The sequence below is a fragment of the Capra hircus genome, chromosome 25, assembly GCF_001704415.2.
Source record: "Capra hircus breed San Clemente chromosome 25, ASM170441v1, whole genome shotgun sequence".
Taxonomy (NCBI): Eukaryota; Metazoa; Chordata; class Mammalia; order Artiodactyla; family Bovidae; genus Capra; species Capra hircus.
In genome coordinates, this window is record NC_030832.1 from 19,479,719 (window position 1) to 19,498,094 (window position 18,376).

Genomic DNA, 18,376 nt, shown 5'->3' on the forward strand with positions numbered 1-18,376 from the left:
CCTTGGCCAAGGGTGGTAGACTTACTGGCTCTAGACATTTAAAAGAATCTTTTAGCTAATTGCTAAATTATATTGATTTAAGACTGACCCCTAGAAGCCAGGCTTAAAGGCCAGAATTTTTTTTTAAGTTCATCAGAGAAATAAGTGGCTGCATACTGTAGAGAATACTGAATCTACAGAACTGTCCACAGAAGTCATTAAGCAAATGAGTAGCAGCAACAACAACAAAATTAACAGTAACAATACACAGGGAAGTTCAGATACCAGGATTGATACACTATCCTATATGCCCAGTTTTCAACAACAACAGAATGAGAAGAGAAAAAGTAATGGGCTGAATTGTGTCCCTTCAGAATTCATATGCTAAGCCCTACCTTCAATATCTCAAAATGTGACTATATTTGGATATTAGATCTTTTAAAAAGTAATTAATTTAAGTCTTCAAGAGTGGTTCCAATGTGCAGATGAGGTTAGAACCACAGAATCAGAGGAACTCCAGATTCAGGGATGCCAGGCATAGATGTGGGAGGAAGTAAGGGGCTCCTCTAAAAACAGGGAGATTGAGAAAAGGTGGGCTTCTGGTTCAAGACTGCAGAGTAGAAGGATGTGAACTCATCTCCTCCTTTAAGAGGACCAGAATCACAACTAGTTGTTGAACAATCATTGACAGGAAGGCATGGGAACCACCAGAAAAAGTCACCCATGTCCAAAGACAAGAAGCCACAAGATAGTAGGAGGGGCACAATCACAATGAAATCAAATCCCATACCTGCCAGGTGGGTGACACACAAACTGGAGAACAATCCCAAAAAAAATTTTCCCACTGTTGCAAAGGTTCTGAGCCCCACATCAGCCTCCACAACCTGGGAATCTGACAAAGGAACTGGGAATCAACAGGGAATTTGACCTTGAAGGCCAGAAGAATTTAGTTATAGGATTTCCACACAACTGGAAGAAATAGAGACTTCACTCTTGGAGGGAAAAATCAATCTTGCTGTAACCAAGACACAGGGGAAAGGAGCAGTGACCCCACAGGAGACTGACCCAGACCTACCTGCTAGTGTTGGAGGTTCTCCTGTGGAGGCATGGGTCAGTAAGTGCTCACCACAAGGATGGAGGCATTGGCAACAGCAGTCCTTTAAGGTCCTGCTTGGTATAAGAACTCCTGGAGATCACCATTAACCCTACCATAGAGCCCATAGACCCCAGGGCTGGGTCGCCCCAGGTCAAACAACAAACAGAAAGGGAATACAACCACACCCATCAGCAGATAATTGTGTTAAAGCTTTATTGAGAAACACCCACCAGAGCAACACCCAGTTTTTCCTACCACCAGTCCCTCCCATCAAGAAGCTTACACAACCTTCTTAGCCTCATCCACCAAAGGGCAGACAGAAGAAGCCAAAAGAACCACAATTCCACAGTGTTAGAACAAAAACCACATTACAGAAGGTTAATCAGGATGAAAAAGCAGAGAGTTATGTCCCAGGTGAAGGGATAAGATAAAACCCCAGAACAACAATTAAATGAAGTAGAGACAAGCAACCTTACAGGAAAAGAATTCAGAATCATGATAGTGAAGATGATCCAGGATCTCAGAAACAGAATGGAGAAGATGCAAGAAATGTTTACCAAAGACCTTCAACAACTAAAGAACAAATAAACAGAGATGAACAATACACTAGAAGGAATCAATAGCAAAATAACTGAGGCAGAAGAATGAAGTGACCTGGAGGACAAAACGGTGGAAAACACTGCCATGGAACAAATAAAGGGGGAAAAAAAGGAAAAGAAATGAAACAGCTTATGAGATGACTGGGACAACATTAAATGCACCAACAATTACATTATGGGGATCCCAAAAGAAGAAAGAGAGAAAGGACTTGAGAAAATATTTGAAGGCATAGTAGCTGAACACTTCCCTAACATGGGAAAGGAAATGGTTAACCAAGTCCAGGAAATGCAGAGAGTCCCAGGCAAGATAAAACCATGGAGGGAAACACTGACATATAGTAGTCAAACTGACAAAATATAAATACAAAGATAATATATTAAAAGCAATAAGGGAAAAACGATAAATAGCATACGATGGAACTCCCATCAGGTTAATAGCTGATTTCTCAACAGAATCTCTATAAGCCAAATTGAATGACATATATTAAAGTGATGAAAGTGAAGAAGCTACAACCAACAATATTCTACCCAGCAAAACTCTTGTTCAGATTTGATGGAGAAATCAAAAGCTTTCCAGACAAGAAAAAGTTAGAAGAATTCAGCATCACCAAGTCTGTTTTACAGCAAATGCTAAAGGAACTTCTCTAGGCAGAAAACACAAGAGAAGGAAAAAACTTACACAAAATAAACTCAAAACAATTAAGAAAAGTGTAGTAGGATGATACTTATCGATAATTAGGACTTCCAATGTCATGCTAGTTGTAAAGAACCCACCTGCCACTGCAGGAGGCATAAGAGACATGGATTTGATCCCTGGATCAGGAAGATCCCCTGGAGTAGGAAATGGCAACCCACTCCAGTGTTCTTGTCTGGAGAATCCCATGGACAGAGGAGCTTGGTGGGCTGCAGTCCATGGGCTTGCCAAGAGTTGGACACATTTGAAGCAGCTTAGCACATACCACATCACTCTACTTAACCCCCAAATTGTATGTAATTATTCTATATCATTAGGTTAATCATGTTCCCATTATGGCTTGCAATATAATTATCTTTTATTTTTTTGGTCTGGCTATTGATTGTGAAAGCTGATAAACATCTTTTATTATTGTGATTATGTCACTATTAATATTATTTACTTAATACAATTGTATTATGATTGGTCAATAAAAAATAATAGAATTGTATATCACCAAAAAAAACCTGTAATAGAAAAACCTGTAATCACTTTTTAAAATCCAGATGCATAGCAGAATTACCTTGGAATTTTTTGAAAAATACAAATGTCCAGATATTGCTTTTGTCTCCAAAGATCCTGATGTGTTTCTAATGAGCAGCTATGTATAGCAAAAACTGGACTGTATGATTATCTTTTATTTTCATCTAGTTTGTTCCACTTTTTCTATTTCATATTCAGTGCTCCCATTTCATTTCATTTATGTTTTCCAATTTCTTGATCTCTTATCTCTTTTTTTGATGCCCTTTCTTATGCCTTTATCAAGCATAGTAGAAAAGCTTTTGCATTCTTGTATACACACACACACACACACACACACACACACCCATGGGAGTTTCCAGGCAAGAGTGCCAGAGTGGGATGCCATTGCCTTCTCCAATATGTATATATATATACATATATATACATATATATACACATATATATAGTATATATAATATAATATATGTATTTTATAAAATATTAATTTCTGCCTAGCTAAAATATTTAACATTTTGATTCTACTTGTTTGCCTTACTATGAATAGAAAGGTAGATTTCTAATTTAAAAAAAATAGATACACAACAAGCAAGGAATGTTTACTGTATAGCACAAGCAACTGTAATCAATATCTTGTAATAACCTATAATGAAAAATAATATGTGTATATGTACAACTGAATCATTTTGCTGTGAATCCAAAACATTGTAAATCAACTAAACTTCAATAAAAAATATATATATTAAAGAAAAAAAAGAAGTAATTAATTTAAAGTGAGATTATTAGAGCAGACCTTTATCCAGTGATTGGTCTCCTGTTAAGAGGCTGAAATTAAACTCAATTTTAGCCAAAGGCTGTGAACCAATAAGGACACGGATATACATACATAGAGGAAAGACCATGTGAAAGCACAAGGACAAGAACGCCATTTATGACCCCCGGGGAGAGATTGCAGAAGAAACTCACCCTGCCAACACCTTGATCTTGGACTTCTAGCCTCTAGAACTGTGAAAAAACACTATTCTAAGTCACCCAGGCTATGGTACTTTATTTTGACAGTCCCAGAAAACTAAAATAGAGAGAAACAGAAGAGTGTTACCCATATGCTGGGGGAAAGAGAGCCAGTAGAAAATGCACTTGAGGAAAGGCAAATGTTGAACTTAGTATACAGAGACTATTTGTTGTGCAGTCAGTCATGTCTAACTCTTTGTGACCCCATGGACTGCAGCACACCAGGCTTCCCTGACACTCACTATCTCCAAGAGTTTGCTCATGTCCATTGAGTTGATGATGCCATCCAACCATCTCATCCTCTGTCATCCCCTTCTTCTCCTGCCCTCAGTCTTTCCCAGTATCAGGGTCTGTTCCAAAGAGTCAGCTGTCACATGAGGTGGCTGACATATTGGAGCTTGAGCTTCAGCATTAGTCCTCCCAATGAATATTCAGAGTTGATTTCCATTACAACTGACTGTTTTGATCTTGCTGTCCAAGGGATTCCCAAGAGTCTTCTCCAGGACCACATTTTGAAAGCATCAAGACTATAAATCAGCTATTACAAATATTTTTGACATACTAAAGGAAATATGTTTAAAAAATAAAGGAATGTATGGCAACTTCATCTCTCCAAGAAGAGAATTTTAATGAAGAAATAAAAATAAAAATTTCAAACGGAAATTCTGTAGTTGGAAAACATAACTGAAATGAAAATTTCACCAGAGGGACCCAATGATAGATTTGAATTAGCAGAAAAATGAATTGCTAAGTTGAAGATAGTTAATAAAGATTATCTGATCAGTGAAACAGAAAGATGGGAAGGAACAGCTTCTGATACATGGAACAACATCAAGCATGCCAACACAGGTATAATGGGAGAACCAGGAGGCAAAGAGATTGATTAAAAGGCAGAAAAGTATTTGAGGAAATAATGACTGAAGACTTCCCCAATATAATGGAAAACATTAATCTTCACCTACAAGAAGTTTAATGAATTCTAAGTATGGTAAACTGAAAAATCACACCTAACACAACATAATTTAACAGATAAAAGTCAAAAAGGAAATCTTGAAAGCAAAGGAGGAAAATAATATTAACTAAAAAATAATCACACCTAACACAACATAATTTAACAGATAAAAGTCAAAAAGGAAATCTTGAAAGCAAAGGAGGAAAATAATAACTTAAAAAAGGTCATTAAAAAGAAAATTTTTAAATTTGGATATATTCACATGATGACATATCATATTGTAATAAATAAAAATGTAAAATTTACCCAAAACAGCATGGATGAATATTAGAAGTAGAGTGTTGAATTGGCAAAAAATAATAAAAAGACTACTTAAATTTTTATATTCTTTTCAGATGGCTCAAAACCAAACACCACTAAACAACATATTGCACTGGAAGTAGGAGGTGCTCTGTACAGTCAGCAATAAGACCTAGAGCTGACTGTGGCTCAGACCATGAGCTTCTTACTGCAAAATTCAGACTTAAATTGAAGAAGGTAGGAAAAACCACCAAGTCATTTGGGTATGACCTCAATCAAATCCATTGTGGTTACACACTGAAGGTGATGAATTTGATTTAAGGGATTAGACCTGGTAGACAGAGTGCCTAAAGAACTATGGCTGGAGGTTCATAACATGAGGCAGTGATCAAAACCATCCCAAAGGAAAAGAAATGCAAGAAGTCAAAATGGTTGATTGAGGAGGCTTTACAAATAGCTGAGGAAAGGAAAGAAGAGAAGTGAAAGGCAAGGGAGAATGGGAAAAATAACTGAATGAAGAGTTCCAGAGAATAGCAAGGAGAGATAAAAAGGTTTTCTTATATGAACAATGCAAAGAAATAAAGGAAAACAACAGAATGGAAAAGACTATTGATCTCTTCAAGAAAATTGGAGATATCAAGGGAATATTTCATGCAAAGATGGTCATGATAAAGGACAGAAATGGTAAGAATAGAACAGAAGCAGAAGAGACTAAAAAGAGGTGACAAGAATACACAAAAGAACTATATAAAAAAGATCTTAATGACCCAGATAACCATGATGGTGTGGTCACTCCCCTAGAGCCAGATATCTTGGAGTGTGAAGTCAAGTGGCCTTAGGAAGAATTACTACAAACAAAGTTAGTGGAGGTGATGGAATTCCAGCTGAGCTATTTCAAATCCTAAAAGATGATGCGGTTGAAACACTACACTCAGTGTCAGCAAATTTAGAAAAATCAGCAGTGGCCACAGGACTGGAAACCATCAGCTTTCATTCCAATCCCAAAGAACAATGTCAAAGAATGTTCAAACTACCACAAAATTGCACTCATCTCACATGAGACCAAGGTAATCCTCAAAGCTAGGTAATGCTTTAAGCTAGGCTTCAGCAGTACATGAACCAAGAACTTTCAAGTGAACAAGCTGGGTTTAGAAATGGCAGAGGAACCAGAGACCAAATTGCCAACATTCGTTTGATCAGAGAGAAAGCAAGGGAATTCCAGAAAAACATCTACTTCTGGTTCATTGACTATGCTAAAGCCTTTGACTGTGGATCACAACAAACTTTGGAAAATTCTTAAAGAGACTGGAGTACCAGACCACCTTACCTGTCTCCTAAGAAACCTGTATGCAGGTCAAGAAGTAACAGTTAGAACCGGAGATAGAACAACTGACTGGTTCACACTGGGAAGGGAGTACATTAGGGCTGTATATTGTCACCCTGCTTATTTTCTTCTATACAGAATACACCATGTGAAATGCCAAGCTGGCTGAATCACAAGCTGGAATCAGGATTGCTAAGAGAAATATCAACAACCTCAGATATGTAGATGATACCACTCTAATGGTAGAAATTGAGAGGTGCTAAAGAATATCTTGAAGAGGGTAAAAGAGAATGAAAAAAACTGGCTTGAATTCAACATTCAAAAAAATATGATCATGGCATCTCTCTCATCACTTCATGGCAAATAGGAAAAGTAAAATAGTAAAACAAAAAACAGAAAAAGTGGAAGCAGTGACATATTTTATTTTCTTAGGTTCCAAAGTCACTGTGGATGGTGACTGCAGCCTTGAAATTAAAAGACGTTTGCCCCTTGGAAGGAAAGCTATGATAAACCTAGACAGCATACTAAAAAGCAGTGACATCACTTTGCTGACAATGGTCCGTATATTATTGATACCAACAATTGGTACACTATAAAATATAGATTTAACACAAAATGCATACTTGCATAATAGAAGAACAAAAAGGAGATAAGACATATAGAAAACACAAAGCAAAATGTCAGTTATAAATACTAGAATATCAGTAATTATATTAAATATAAATGCATTAAACAATCCAATCAGAAGGCAGAGGTTTTTCAGACTGGAATTTTTTAAATCTAACTTAGATGAAAGATTAAAGGGGTGGGGTGAGGACACAGATTACCAAAACTCACTTAACAGCATCAAAAAGAATAATGTACATACAAATAAATGAAAGAAGAGGTGCAAGACTTGTACACTGAAAGTTATAAATACTTCTGAGGAAAATTAAAGCTCTAGATACATGAAGAGATATTCCATATCATGGATTGGAATACTGAATATCATTAAGATAGAAAATTTCCCCAAAAGGATCTATACAGTCAATGCAGTTCCTATCAAAATTTCAGCACTTTTTTGCTGAAATGGACAAGTCAATCCTCAAATGTATGAGGAAATGTAAATGACCTAGAAGAACCAAAACAATTTTGAAAAAACAAAAAAAACCAACTATGCTTATTTTAGACAAAAATAGAGCAAGAAATTCCTAGTAGTTTACTGTTTTTTCAAGTTGTAAACTTATAGTAGGGATTACTGAAGTGCAGAATTCTTGAGATTTGAAGTAGTCATTGTAGGAATTGGAAAGGGAAGAGACAATGGGAAAAAATTTTGGTCTTTCCACTTTGACATAAGTAGTAGGTGACTTATCGCATACTGACTAATCAATTTCTTTATTTATTCTAGGTAATGTAATAAAATACATAAAGGAAAGTAAAGAGTATCGTGACTTCTCCCTGACTGCATTTTCCATTGAGGTTGAGAAAAACAATACAGTATTTACTATTCTTTTCAATAATGAGGCATACCATTCAGCTGCAACATCCCTAGCAGTGTTCGACAATGTTCTTTTCATGTCACTTTCTGGCCCCAATGCTTCCATTAAAGTCTCCAACAAGCCTCAACCTCTCCCTCGTTATGGTTCTAACATAGTGTATGTATGATTGACTTTCCTTTTACTGGAATTGAGCCTTGATGTATAGCCTTGTTAAGTGGCAATGTATATTTGAAAATAACTACTGAAATTAGCATGTTATACTTTTATTTCATTATTTATTCCATCTTTTATTTCATTTTCCATAGGCCTACAAATGGATCACAAGTAGTATTATGTTTGGCTTTTGGCCTGGCTGTTGTGATTGGTAGTTTTTGCCTTCAGACAGTGACTGAGAGAGCCACCAAAGCAAAGCACATCCAGTTTGTGAGTGGAGTCTATTTACTGACTTACTGGCTCTCTGCTTTGCTCTGGGATCTCATCTACTTCTTCATTACCTGCTGCTTCCTACTGGTGAGTGTCAGCTGAATTTGTACAAAGGCTTATTTTTTTTTTATGTCTCCCATAGGAAATTTCTATTCAATTAATTGTATCCTGAAATAAAACTTAAAGAAATTTGAAACTACTTTGGCTTATTATGCCAGAGAATAATATATTGTGAAAACCTCATTATGGAAATGTACTACCTCATGTTCTTTCAATTGGAAAAAAATACTTTTCTTTGAAAAGTCTCTCTTGAATTGGCTTCCCATGTAATTGCTCAGCATAATGCCCAGGGCCCAAAACTGAAGGGAAAAGAGCTATTACTTGTAATTTGTCCCTCACTAATCATATAGATAAGTCATTGCCACTAATTCCCAATGCTGAGCTCTCTGGTAAAACTGGACTGTAGCACACAATTTAGAATCATGACTTAAGCGAGGGTTTCCGTTACTATTCACAGTCTCCCATTCATGCCGCAAATCCAAAATGGCTAGATCTGCAAAGCAAAACTAACTTTGACTCAGACACCCAATTTTAGATATTGAGACTAAAGAGCAAGCATGTAAGGATGTTACAGTGTCCTTTAAGGTAATGATTTTCTCATTAGTGAACTTGGCAATGTCTTTTACTTTGTATGCATATCTGAAGGTGAGGTAGATGTGAAGTTGTATAGTTACTAAAGGGATAGACACATGAGTAAAGGAGGTAAGGTTTTTTTTAATGTACAAAAGTTATAAAAGAAAGTGAAATTGTTAGTCACTCAGTTGTGTTTGACTCTTTCCGACCCTATGGACTGTAGCTCAGTAGGCTCCCCTGTCCATGGAATTCTGCAGACAAGATACTGGAGTGGGTTGCCCTTTTCTCCCCCAGGAGATCTTCCCTACCCAAGGACTGACCTCGGGCCTCTTGCACTGCAGGCAAATGGTTTACTATCTGAGCCACCATAGCGAGTGGCTACAAGAGATTTGGTGGACTTAAATATGAGTAAGACAATGTCTCAGCCCTCAAATAGTTCACTGCTCAGCAAGGGACATATAAAATAGGTGGCTAATTCTACTAGAAAAGATGAGCTAACAAGTCCTAATTCAAACTATATATACCGTGGAAAGGTAAAATTAGTTTGTTGAGGAAAAAGGAGAAACTTTTGATCAGTTTGGAGCCCTAGGCTTAGGTATGAAGGAGAGGTGCATCCCACCAGGTATAACAGCTCCTCAGCAAGGACCAGAGGCTAGAACAGTTGAGGCATAGATGGTAGTGGTGAGAAAATAGTGTATACAGCGATGCCCCAAAATTGAAAGAGCAGAGCAGCACTTTCTTGTCACAGTGCAAGACTCTGGCTGGTGTTCTCAGTGCCGGTTTCTTCTCACAGCTAACTAGCCAACTAGCATAACTAGGGAAGACCACCATCCTTTTTGAGGGCCACAATTCTCATCTTTTGCCACAAGAATAGGGGAGTTGATCTAAGCACAACCTCTTTACTATCTCCCCTCTATGCAATGCAGTATTGAAATCAATAAGAAAAAAACCCTGCATATTTTCATCTCCATGCCAAGGATCCATTCTTTCTCTGGTTCTTTAAACTTGACTAGCACACCTAGCTGTCATTTTCTGGTTACTATATCTATAAATAAGACCATCCATTATTAATACTTATAGCAATATTGCCATTTATGGCTCATGAGAAGTTATTTGCCATATGTTTTGTGTGTGTGTGTGTGTGTGTGTGTTATATCATTCAAAAACATTCAAGTCAACATTTAATTCACCATGTTTACAGTCAAGGAAATTAAGACGCACAGATCTAATTTACTTACCCAGTTTCACCCAGCTAGTACAATTTCAGAACCCTGGTTAGCCTTACTTCAGTGTATTGTAATTTATATATTCAAAGTCATCCTGAATAACATACTTTAAACTTATTTCTACTCTTATATTTGTAGTTCTCTCTGTCTTAGCATCATACTTCACTTTATATCTTCTGTATCCTTTTTGCCTGGTAGTACTTGTTCTATGTGTGTCTGTGTGTGTGTGTGTGTGTGTGTGTGTGTGTGTGTGTGTTTCTCTGTCTCTCTCTCTCTTTCTCTCTTCTCTTTGTGTCTTGCTCTCCCCGTCCCAAATTCCCTTTCGTGGTTCTCAGATAGAGTTCTCCATGGGTTCTCAGCTTTGCTTATTTATCTGACTTGGCTATCCCTTTGTTGTTTCAAATGAGACACTCCCTCACTCTGCTCTGGTTCTGTAAAATGCCACCAGCTAGATTTGTCCTTGGACCCAACAAGAGGAGGCAAGATCCTATAATGTAACAGTATGCAGTATCTTAGGGCTTCCATTGTGGCTCAGCTGGTAAAGAATCTGCCTGCAATGCAGGAGTTCTGGGTTCAATCCCTAGGTTGGGAAGACCCCCTGGAAAAGGGAAAGGCTACCCTCTCCAGTATTCTGGCCTGGAGAATTCCATGGGCTGTATAATCCATCAGGTCGCAAAGAGTCAGACACACAACTGAGCGACTTTCACTTTCACTCTCCCTTTGTATGATGTGTCTATAATATGCCACTACAAATCTGTTTTAATTATGGCAGTTTTATAATATATTTAATTATTTTTATGGATTGACCTTCCTCACTTCCCTCTTTAACCTTCTTCTGTAGAATTTCCTGGCTATCTTGATATGTTTTGTTTGTTTACATGTAATCTGTAAAATCAGCTTATCTAATTTTTTAAAATCCTGTTGCTATTTTTATGTAGAGTAATTTGGGGAGAATTTTCTTTCTTACTATGTTGGGTCAGATTCTATTTAAAAGTAGGGTATGTCTTCATATTTCCAAGTAGAAATTTAAATTTTCTTTGGAATAGTTCTAATTTAAGATGTCCCTAAACATTATAAGCCTTGGAATGAAGCTGCTTGTAGGTTACCTGTGGTTTCCTGCTGACTATACTCTTTTTACTTCTCTTACTTGGATTAGGGGAAAACCAACTATAGCTAAAGCTGGTTTTCACCCAAGATTGCTGATCCTCTTCATATATTTTCTTTAAACATTATTGCTTAAGTATAAACTACTTCCAAGAGCATCACAGTGTTGTAATGTGGCTATTCTTAGTTAACTTTTTCTGTTTACTAGTGGCCCTGCTAAATAATTTTGTAATTGCTTAAAAGGGCCAAACTTGCTATCTTTAGAGAAATTATAGTTACCAATGATTATAAGTTACTAGAAAATAATCTTCTTTAATAATTCTAGAGGTTCCCTTCTTCCTAATCTTCCCACTCTAAATTTATGCTTCCCTGACTGATTCTCAAATGGAATGAGAACTGATTGAAAGAGGATGTCCTTGAGTTCCTGAGATAGATGTCAAGGAGACAGTCTAAATGTGAGGTGTGATGCAAAGAGACTGCATAATACTACAGCAGCCACAGAGAAAATCTTTTTTTAATATATTTATATATTATGATTGTAATGTAATATGTTATACATGTTTTTATATATATATATATATATACAACAGCTTTTCTACTACACTTGATAAAGGCTGAAAAAGAACATCAAAGAAAAAAAAGAGAGAGGTGGAGAAACTGGAGACATAAACTAAATGAAATGGGAGCACTGAATATGAAATAGAGAAAGTAAAACAAACTAGATAAAAGTAAAAGATCATCATATAGTCCAGTTGGTTTTAAATATGACTGCTCATTAGAAACATATCTGGAGTTCTGGAGAAAAAAAGCAATACCTGAGCATTTTTATTTTTCAAAAAATTTTAAGATAATTCTGATTTGCATCTGGATTTTAAGAAGTAATTACAGGTTTTTCTAGTAGGTCCTAGTTTTGATGATACAGAGTTCTATTATTTTTCTGTTGACCATTCATACAATGGTATTAAGTGAGTAATAGTTACATAATTACAATAGTAAAAGAGGTTTATCAGTTTCCACAATCAATAGCCAGACAAAAAATAAAAGCTAATTACAATTGCAAGCCATAATAGGAACATGATTAACTTGACAATATAAAATAGTTACATACAATTTGGGAGGCGGGAAGGCATCAAGCAGAGTGATGTGGTAGGGTGAGAGTTCATACATGCACATGTTTTCATCCCAAGAAAATCTCTAGAGAAATCATCTATGCACTAGATCACTTTTTTTTCTGGAAAAATTCAGAGTTGGGCTTACTGTAGACACAGTTAATTTAATTTTAATCATGAGAGTGCTACAAAGTGATGCTCTTCCAAAAGAAAAAAAAAAAGGAAATAGAGTCATTCTGTTCATGAAAGTCCTCTATTGAAAAAAAGATTGCTCACCTCAGGCTTATTTTTAATGGGAGAAATTATTTAAGTAGTGAATCTATGCACTAATGAAAGCAGTGCTTGCTGTTTTCTAAGTTTTCTGGCTTGGCAGCTTGTTACACAGTGTCCTTCACCTTGCTCTTTACCTCTGCACTCTGTCTCAGGGAGTGTTCATGTACTGCGGAATGGATGCATTTGTCACAGATTTCCATTTTCTGGACACAGTGATGATCTTTATGCTGTACGGTTGGTCTGTTGTTCCTCTCATGTATCTTGGAAGCCTCCTGTTTTCTAGTAGTACTGCTGCCTACATCAAGCTCACCCTCTTTAACTACTTTTCAACTGTTTTCAGTATCGTCATTCACATCATAATGAAATTCTATGGTAAGGACTTCACACAATTTTTCCTTTCTCCAGAAAATGCATTAAATAAATGATGATGAAAGAGCTGGAGGATAAAAATATTCATTACTAAACACTTACTTTCCAGGAATCTGAAAACTTGTGCTCTTTGGAGTCAGCAAATACTTATTGAACATATATGTGAGAAACAGAGGTTGAGAGAGAGGGGAAGGGAAAGAAAGTGGGCAAGAGGACGAGAGAGACACTAAGCCCTCTGAAGGTGATGGATTCAGCATCATTCTAGCCTCATGACAAAAATAAAAGAAGACTAAAAGATTACAGTGCACCTGTGCCAAATTTTATGTCCTTTGAAAGATCACCCCCCACACATCATGTTCTTGAGACTTGATCCTTCAGTTTTAACATCTTAAGAGCACTTTGGAGCAAGGTGGTGAGACTGGAGAGTGGAAGGTGCTATGGTATGCTGCTGCTGCTAAGTCGCTTCAGTCGTGTCCGACTCTGTGCAACCCCACAGATGGCAGCCCACCAGGCTCCCTCGTCCCGGGGATTCTCCAGGCAAGAACACTGGAGTGGGTTGCCATTTCCTTCTCCAATGCATGAAAGTGAAAAGTGAAAGTGAAGTCACTCAGTCGTGTCCGACTCTTAGCGACCCCATGGACTGCAGCCTACCAGGCTCCTCTCCATGCGCTTTTCCAGGCAAGAGTATTGGAGTGGGCTATGGTATAACTCCTCCTAATTTAATGAAACACATAATCTTGAACCACCTAATGAGTGTTTTTCAGAAGGAAACAATTAAATAGGCAACAAATGTAGTCATCATTAAACAAGTTTCTCTGATTTTAAGAGTATCAGGAGTAGGTTCTCCCTTTTCTGGTTATGAAATTTAAAGACATGCTGTTGCTCATGGTGACTATCGCCAATAAGATTTGTTTTGTTTGCATCTAGAATATCCCTTTGTTGAATTTCTCTATAAGCATGAAATTTTGAACTGTATTAATCAACTCAGCCCTCCCTGCTAATATGGGATTTACGAATTCCAGTTTCTAAGAATGAAGACTCTTCTCCTGGAGTGTGATTTTATGGACTGTCCCTGTTACTTATTGTGGTAATGGTCCTACCTTGCTTGTAATAGTTAAGTTCTGCCACCTGACTTCTACTTTGTAGAATTCCATTATTCCCAAAGGTGTCAGGGAACCGCATTCTATTGCAACATACTCTATCGTTATATTCAACCTACAGAGGACTGTAAGCACAGAGCTCTTCAAGAATGTATTTCTCATATTTACTTTTTATTGAAATATAACTTGCGTTCAGAAAAGTGCAGAGACCATAAATGTATAGCTTGATAAATTTTCACAAAGTGAATATACTAGTGAAACCTTCCTCTCTCCAGTCAGGACTTGCTATGGGCCTTGCTTAGGCCAACTAAGAGCCAGAGAGCAAAGAACTCCTTTGATTTATACGACACAGATAATCCCCCCAGGGCAGAAAATACAGTGGAGAAGGGTAGAGTATTGGTTCAAAGTGAAAAATAAAAGAAAATGTGACAAAGAGGCTATTGAACTTGGCAATGAGAAATTCAGTGGAGACTGCCATATCCAGAAGGATGGAGGATTCTGGAAGACAAATTGCCCTCCTACATAAAATAACAATGTATGTTGGACAAAAAATTATTCAAAGTTTTTAAACGCATCATTGATCTCTCAAGAAATTTCAGGACACAGAGGCCAACAACAACGTAATATTTACAATCTCATGATTTTCCATTTTTCAGGCTGCACAGGGAACAAAGGGAGAGTCTAGGCCAAGCCTTAGACTTGGATGCAATCTCAAAAACAACAGAATGATCTCTGTTCATTTCCAAGGCAAACCATTCAATATCACAGTAATCCAAGTCTATGCCCCAACCAGTAACACTGAAGAAGCTGAAGGCCTACGAAACCTTTTAGAACTAACACCCAAAAAAGATGTCTTTTTCATTATAGGGGACTAGAATGCAAAAGTAGGAAGTCAAGAAACACCTGGAGTAACAGGCAAATTTGGCCTTGGAATACGGAATGAAGCAGGGCAAAGGCTAATAGAATATTGCCAAGAGAACACACTGGTCATAGCAAACACCCTCTTCCAACAACACAAGAGAAGACTCTACACATGGACATCACCAAATGGTTAACACTGAAATCAGATTGATTATATTCTTTGCAGCCAAAGATGGAGAAGCCTACTCAGTCAGTAAAAACAAGACTGGGAGCTGACTGTGACTCAGATCATGAACTCCTTATTGCCAAATTCAGACTTAAATTGAAGAAAGTAGGGAAAACCACTAGACCATTCAGGTATGACCTAAATCAAATCCCTTATGATTATACAGTGGAAATGAGAAATAGATTTAAAGGACTAGATCTGATAGACAGAGTTCCTGATGAACTATGAACTGAGGTTCGTGACATTATAAAGGAGACAGGGATCAAGACCATCCCCATGGAAAAGAAATGCAAAAAAGCAAAATGGCTGTCCGGGGAAGCCTTACAAATAGCTGTGAAAAGAAGAGAGGCGAAAAACAAAGGAGAAAAGGAAACATAAAAGCATCTGAATGCAGATTTCCAGAGAATAGCAAGAAGAGATAAGAAAGCCTTCTTCAGCGATCAATGCAAAGAAATAGAGGAAAACAACAGAACGGGAAAGACTAGAGATCTCTTCAAGAAAATTAGAGACACCAAGGGAACATTTCATGCAAAGATGGGCTCAATAAAGGACAGAAATGGTATGGACCTAACAGAAGCAGAAGATATTAAGAAAAGGTGGCAAGAATACACAGAAGAACTGTGCAGAAAAGATCTTCATGACCAAGATAATCACAATGGTGTGATCACGCCAGACATCCTGGAATGTGAAGTCAAGTGGGCCTTAGAAAGCATCACTATGAACAAAGCTAGTGCAGGTGATGGAATTTCAGTTGAGCTATTTCAAATCCTGAAAGATGATGCTGTGAAAGTGCTGCACTCAATATGCCAGCAAGTTTGGAAAACTCAACAGTGGCCAAAGGACTGGAAAAGTTCATTCCATCCCAAAGAAAGGCAATGCCAAAGAATGCTCAAACTACCGCACAGTTGCACTCATCTCACACGCTAGTAAAGTAATGCTCAAAATTCTCCAAGCCAGGCTTCAGCAATACTCGAACTGTGAACTTCCAGATGTTCAAGCTGGTTTTAGAAAAGGCAGAGGAACCAGAGATCAAATTGCCAACATCCACTGGATCGTCGAAAAAGCAAGAAAGTTCCAGAAAAACATCTATTTCTGCTTTATTGACTATGCCAAAGCCTTTGACTGTGTGGATCACAATAAACTGTGGAAAATTCTGAAAGAGATGGGACTACCAGACTACCTAACCTGCCTCTTGAGAAACCTATATGCAAGTCAGGAAGCAACAGTTAGAACTGGACAACAGACTGGTTCCAAATAGGAAAAGAAAGACGTCAAGCCTGTGTATTGTCACCTTGTTTATTTAACTTATATGCAGAGTACATCATGAGAAATGCTGGGCTGGAAGAAGCACAAGCTGAAATCAAGATTGCCGGGAGAAATATCAATAACCTCAGATATGCAGATGACACCACCCTTATGGCAGACAGTGAAGAGGAACTAAAAAGCCTCTTGATGAAAGTGAAAGAGGAGAGTGAAAAAGTTGGCTTCAAACTCAACATTCAAAAAACAAAGATCATGGCATCTGGTCCCTTCACTTCATGGGAAATAGATGGGGAAATAGTGTCAGATTTATTTGGGGGGCCCCAAATCACTGCAGATGGTGATTGCAGCCATGAAATTAAAAGACGCTTACTCCTTGGAAGGAAAGTTATGACCAACCTAGATAGCATATTCAAAAGCAGAGACGTTACTTTGACAACAAAGGTCCGTCTAGCCAAGGCTATAGTTTTTCCTGTGGTCATGTATGGATGTGAGAGTTGGACTGTGAAGAAAGCTGAGCGCTGAAGAATTGATGCTTTTGAACTGTGGTGTTGGAGAAGACTCTTGAGAGTCCCTTGGACTGCAAGGAGATCCAACCAGTCCATTCTGAAGGAGATCAGCCCTGGGTGTTCTTTGGAAGGACTAATGCTAGAGCTGAAACTCCAGTACTTTGGCCACCTAATGTGAAGAGTTGACTCATTGGAAAAGACTCTGATGCTGGGAGGGATTGGGGACAGGAGGAGACAGGGACGACAGAGGATGAGATGGCTAGATAGCATCACCGACTCAATGGACGTGAGTTTCAGTGAACTCCAGGAGTTGGTGATGGACAGGGAGGCCTGGCGTGCTGCAATTCATGGGGTCGCAAAGAGTCGGACGCGACTGAGTGACTGAACTGAACTGACTGAAGGCTAAGCCAAGATAGGGATTTTAATAGCAGACCCACCCATAAAGATGGTGGAAGGCAGACCCTAGGGAAATACTGTTACCAAAAGTCTGCTTTTAATATCTGTAACTGACAAATCCATACTACAAACTATGAAGATGATGAAGCTTCATGACTTAGTAACTAGTGTTTTCTCAAAGATGATCTGCTAGACTGGTAATCGTCTGATCATCTTAGGAAAGTTTGTTGTTATGGGAGGGTCACTGCTTTCTAACTGAAAGCTAATCTATCATCTTTTTAATCATAGATGATGACATTACTCATTTCACAAGAACCTTAATGAATAATGTATTAATGGTGCTTCCTAGTTACAACTTTGCAATGAGTATCAGCAAATTCTTTGATGACTATGAGGTGAAAAAACTGTGTGCTGAGCAATTTCAAAACATCTATCTGGACTGCAGTGATTCATGTGAGTATATGCAGTTCCCCCAAGTCCTTAAAAATCTTTCTAGATTTCCACATTCAAGCCTGGATTGTGGAAGATCAAAGAAAAACCTGTCCTTCTTTCAACAGAGAGAGTAAGACTTGCTAATTTGAGTGTTTTCCTGTACCAAAATAATTTTCACTGTGTAGGGGGGCGGAAAAAATGAAGCCTCAAAATAAAATCCCCAATAAATTTCATGAAGCCATTCCCAGATGTAACTTAGAATGAGTTACTACTCACCTATGATGTAAAAGGAGCTTTACATACATTATGTTGAATCTTTGCAGTACCCTACAAGTTAGCTACTATTATCCTAATCTTATAATGAGGAAACTGAATGCTTTACTTAAACTGAAGATTAAATAGTTCCTTGGGACTCTAGGTTTTAAGTATCAAGATAAAGGTAAATGCACAGCCAGATCAAAATCAGGAAAAAAATAAAAGCATTATATTAAATTTTCCATATT

The 18,376-nt window shown here is 37.7% G+C and overlaps 1 protein-coding gene across 1 annotated transcript in view; it reads left to right on the plus strand.

The window, feature by feature from the left end:
• The window catches only part of LOC102180820 (ATP-binding cassette sub-family A member 3-like), a 260,388-nt gene that overhangs the window by 157,008 nt on the left and 85,004 nt on the right, over nt 1–18,376 (plus strand). Inside the window, exons 19-22 of the mRNA XM_018039866.1 lie at nt 7,862–8,108; nt 8,258–8,462; nt 12,873–13,092; nt 17,730–17,894. Coding sequence (XP_017895355.1) covers nt 7,862–8,108; nt 8,258–8,462; nt 12,873–13,092; nt 17,730–17,894 — 837 coding nt within the window. The remainder of the gene's footprint in view (nt 1–7,861; nt 8,109–8,257; nt 8,463–12,872; nt 13,093–17,729; nt 17,895–18,376) is intronic.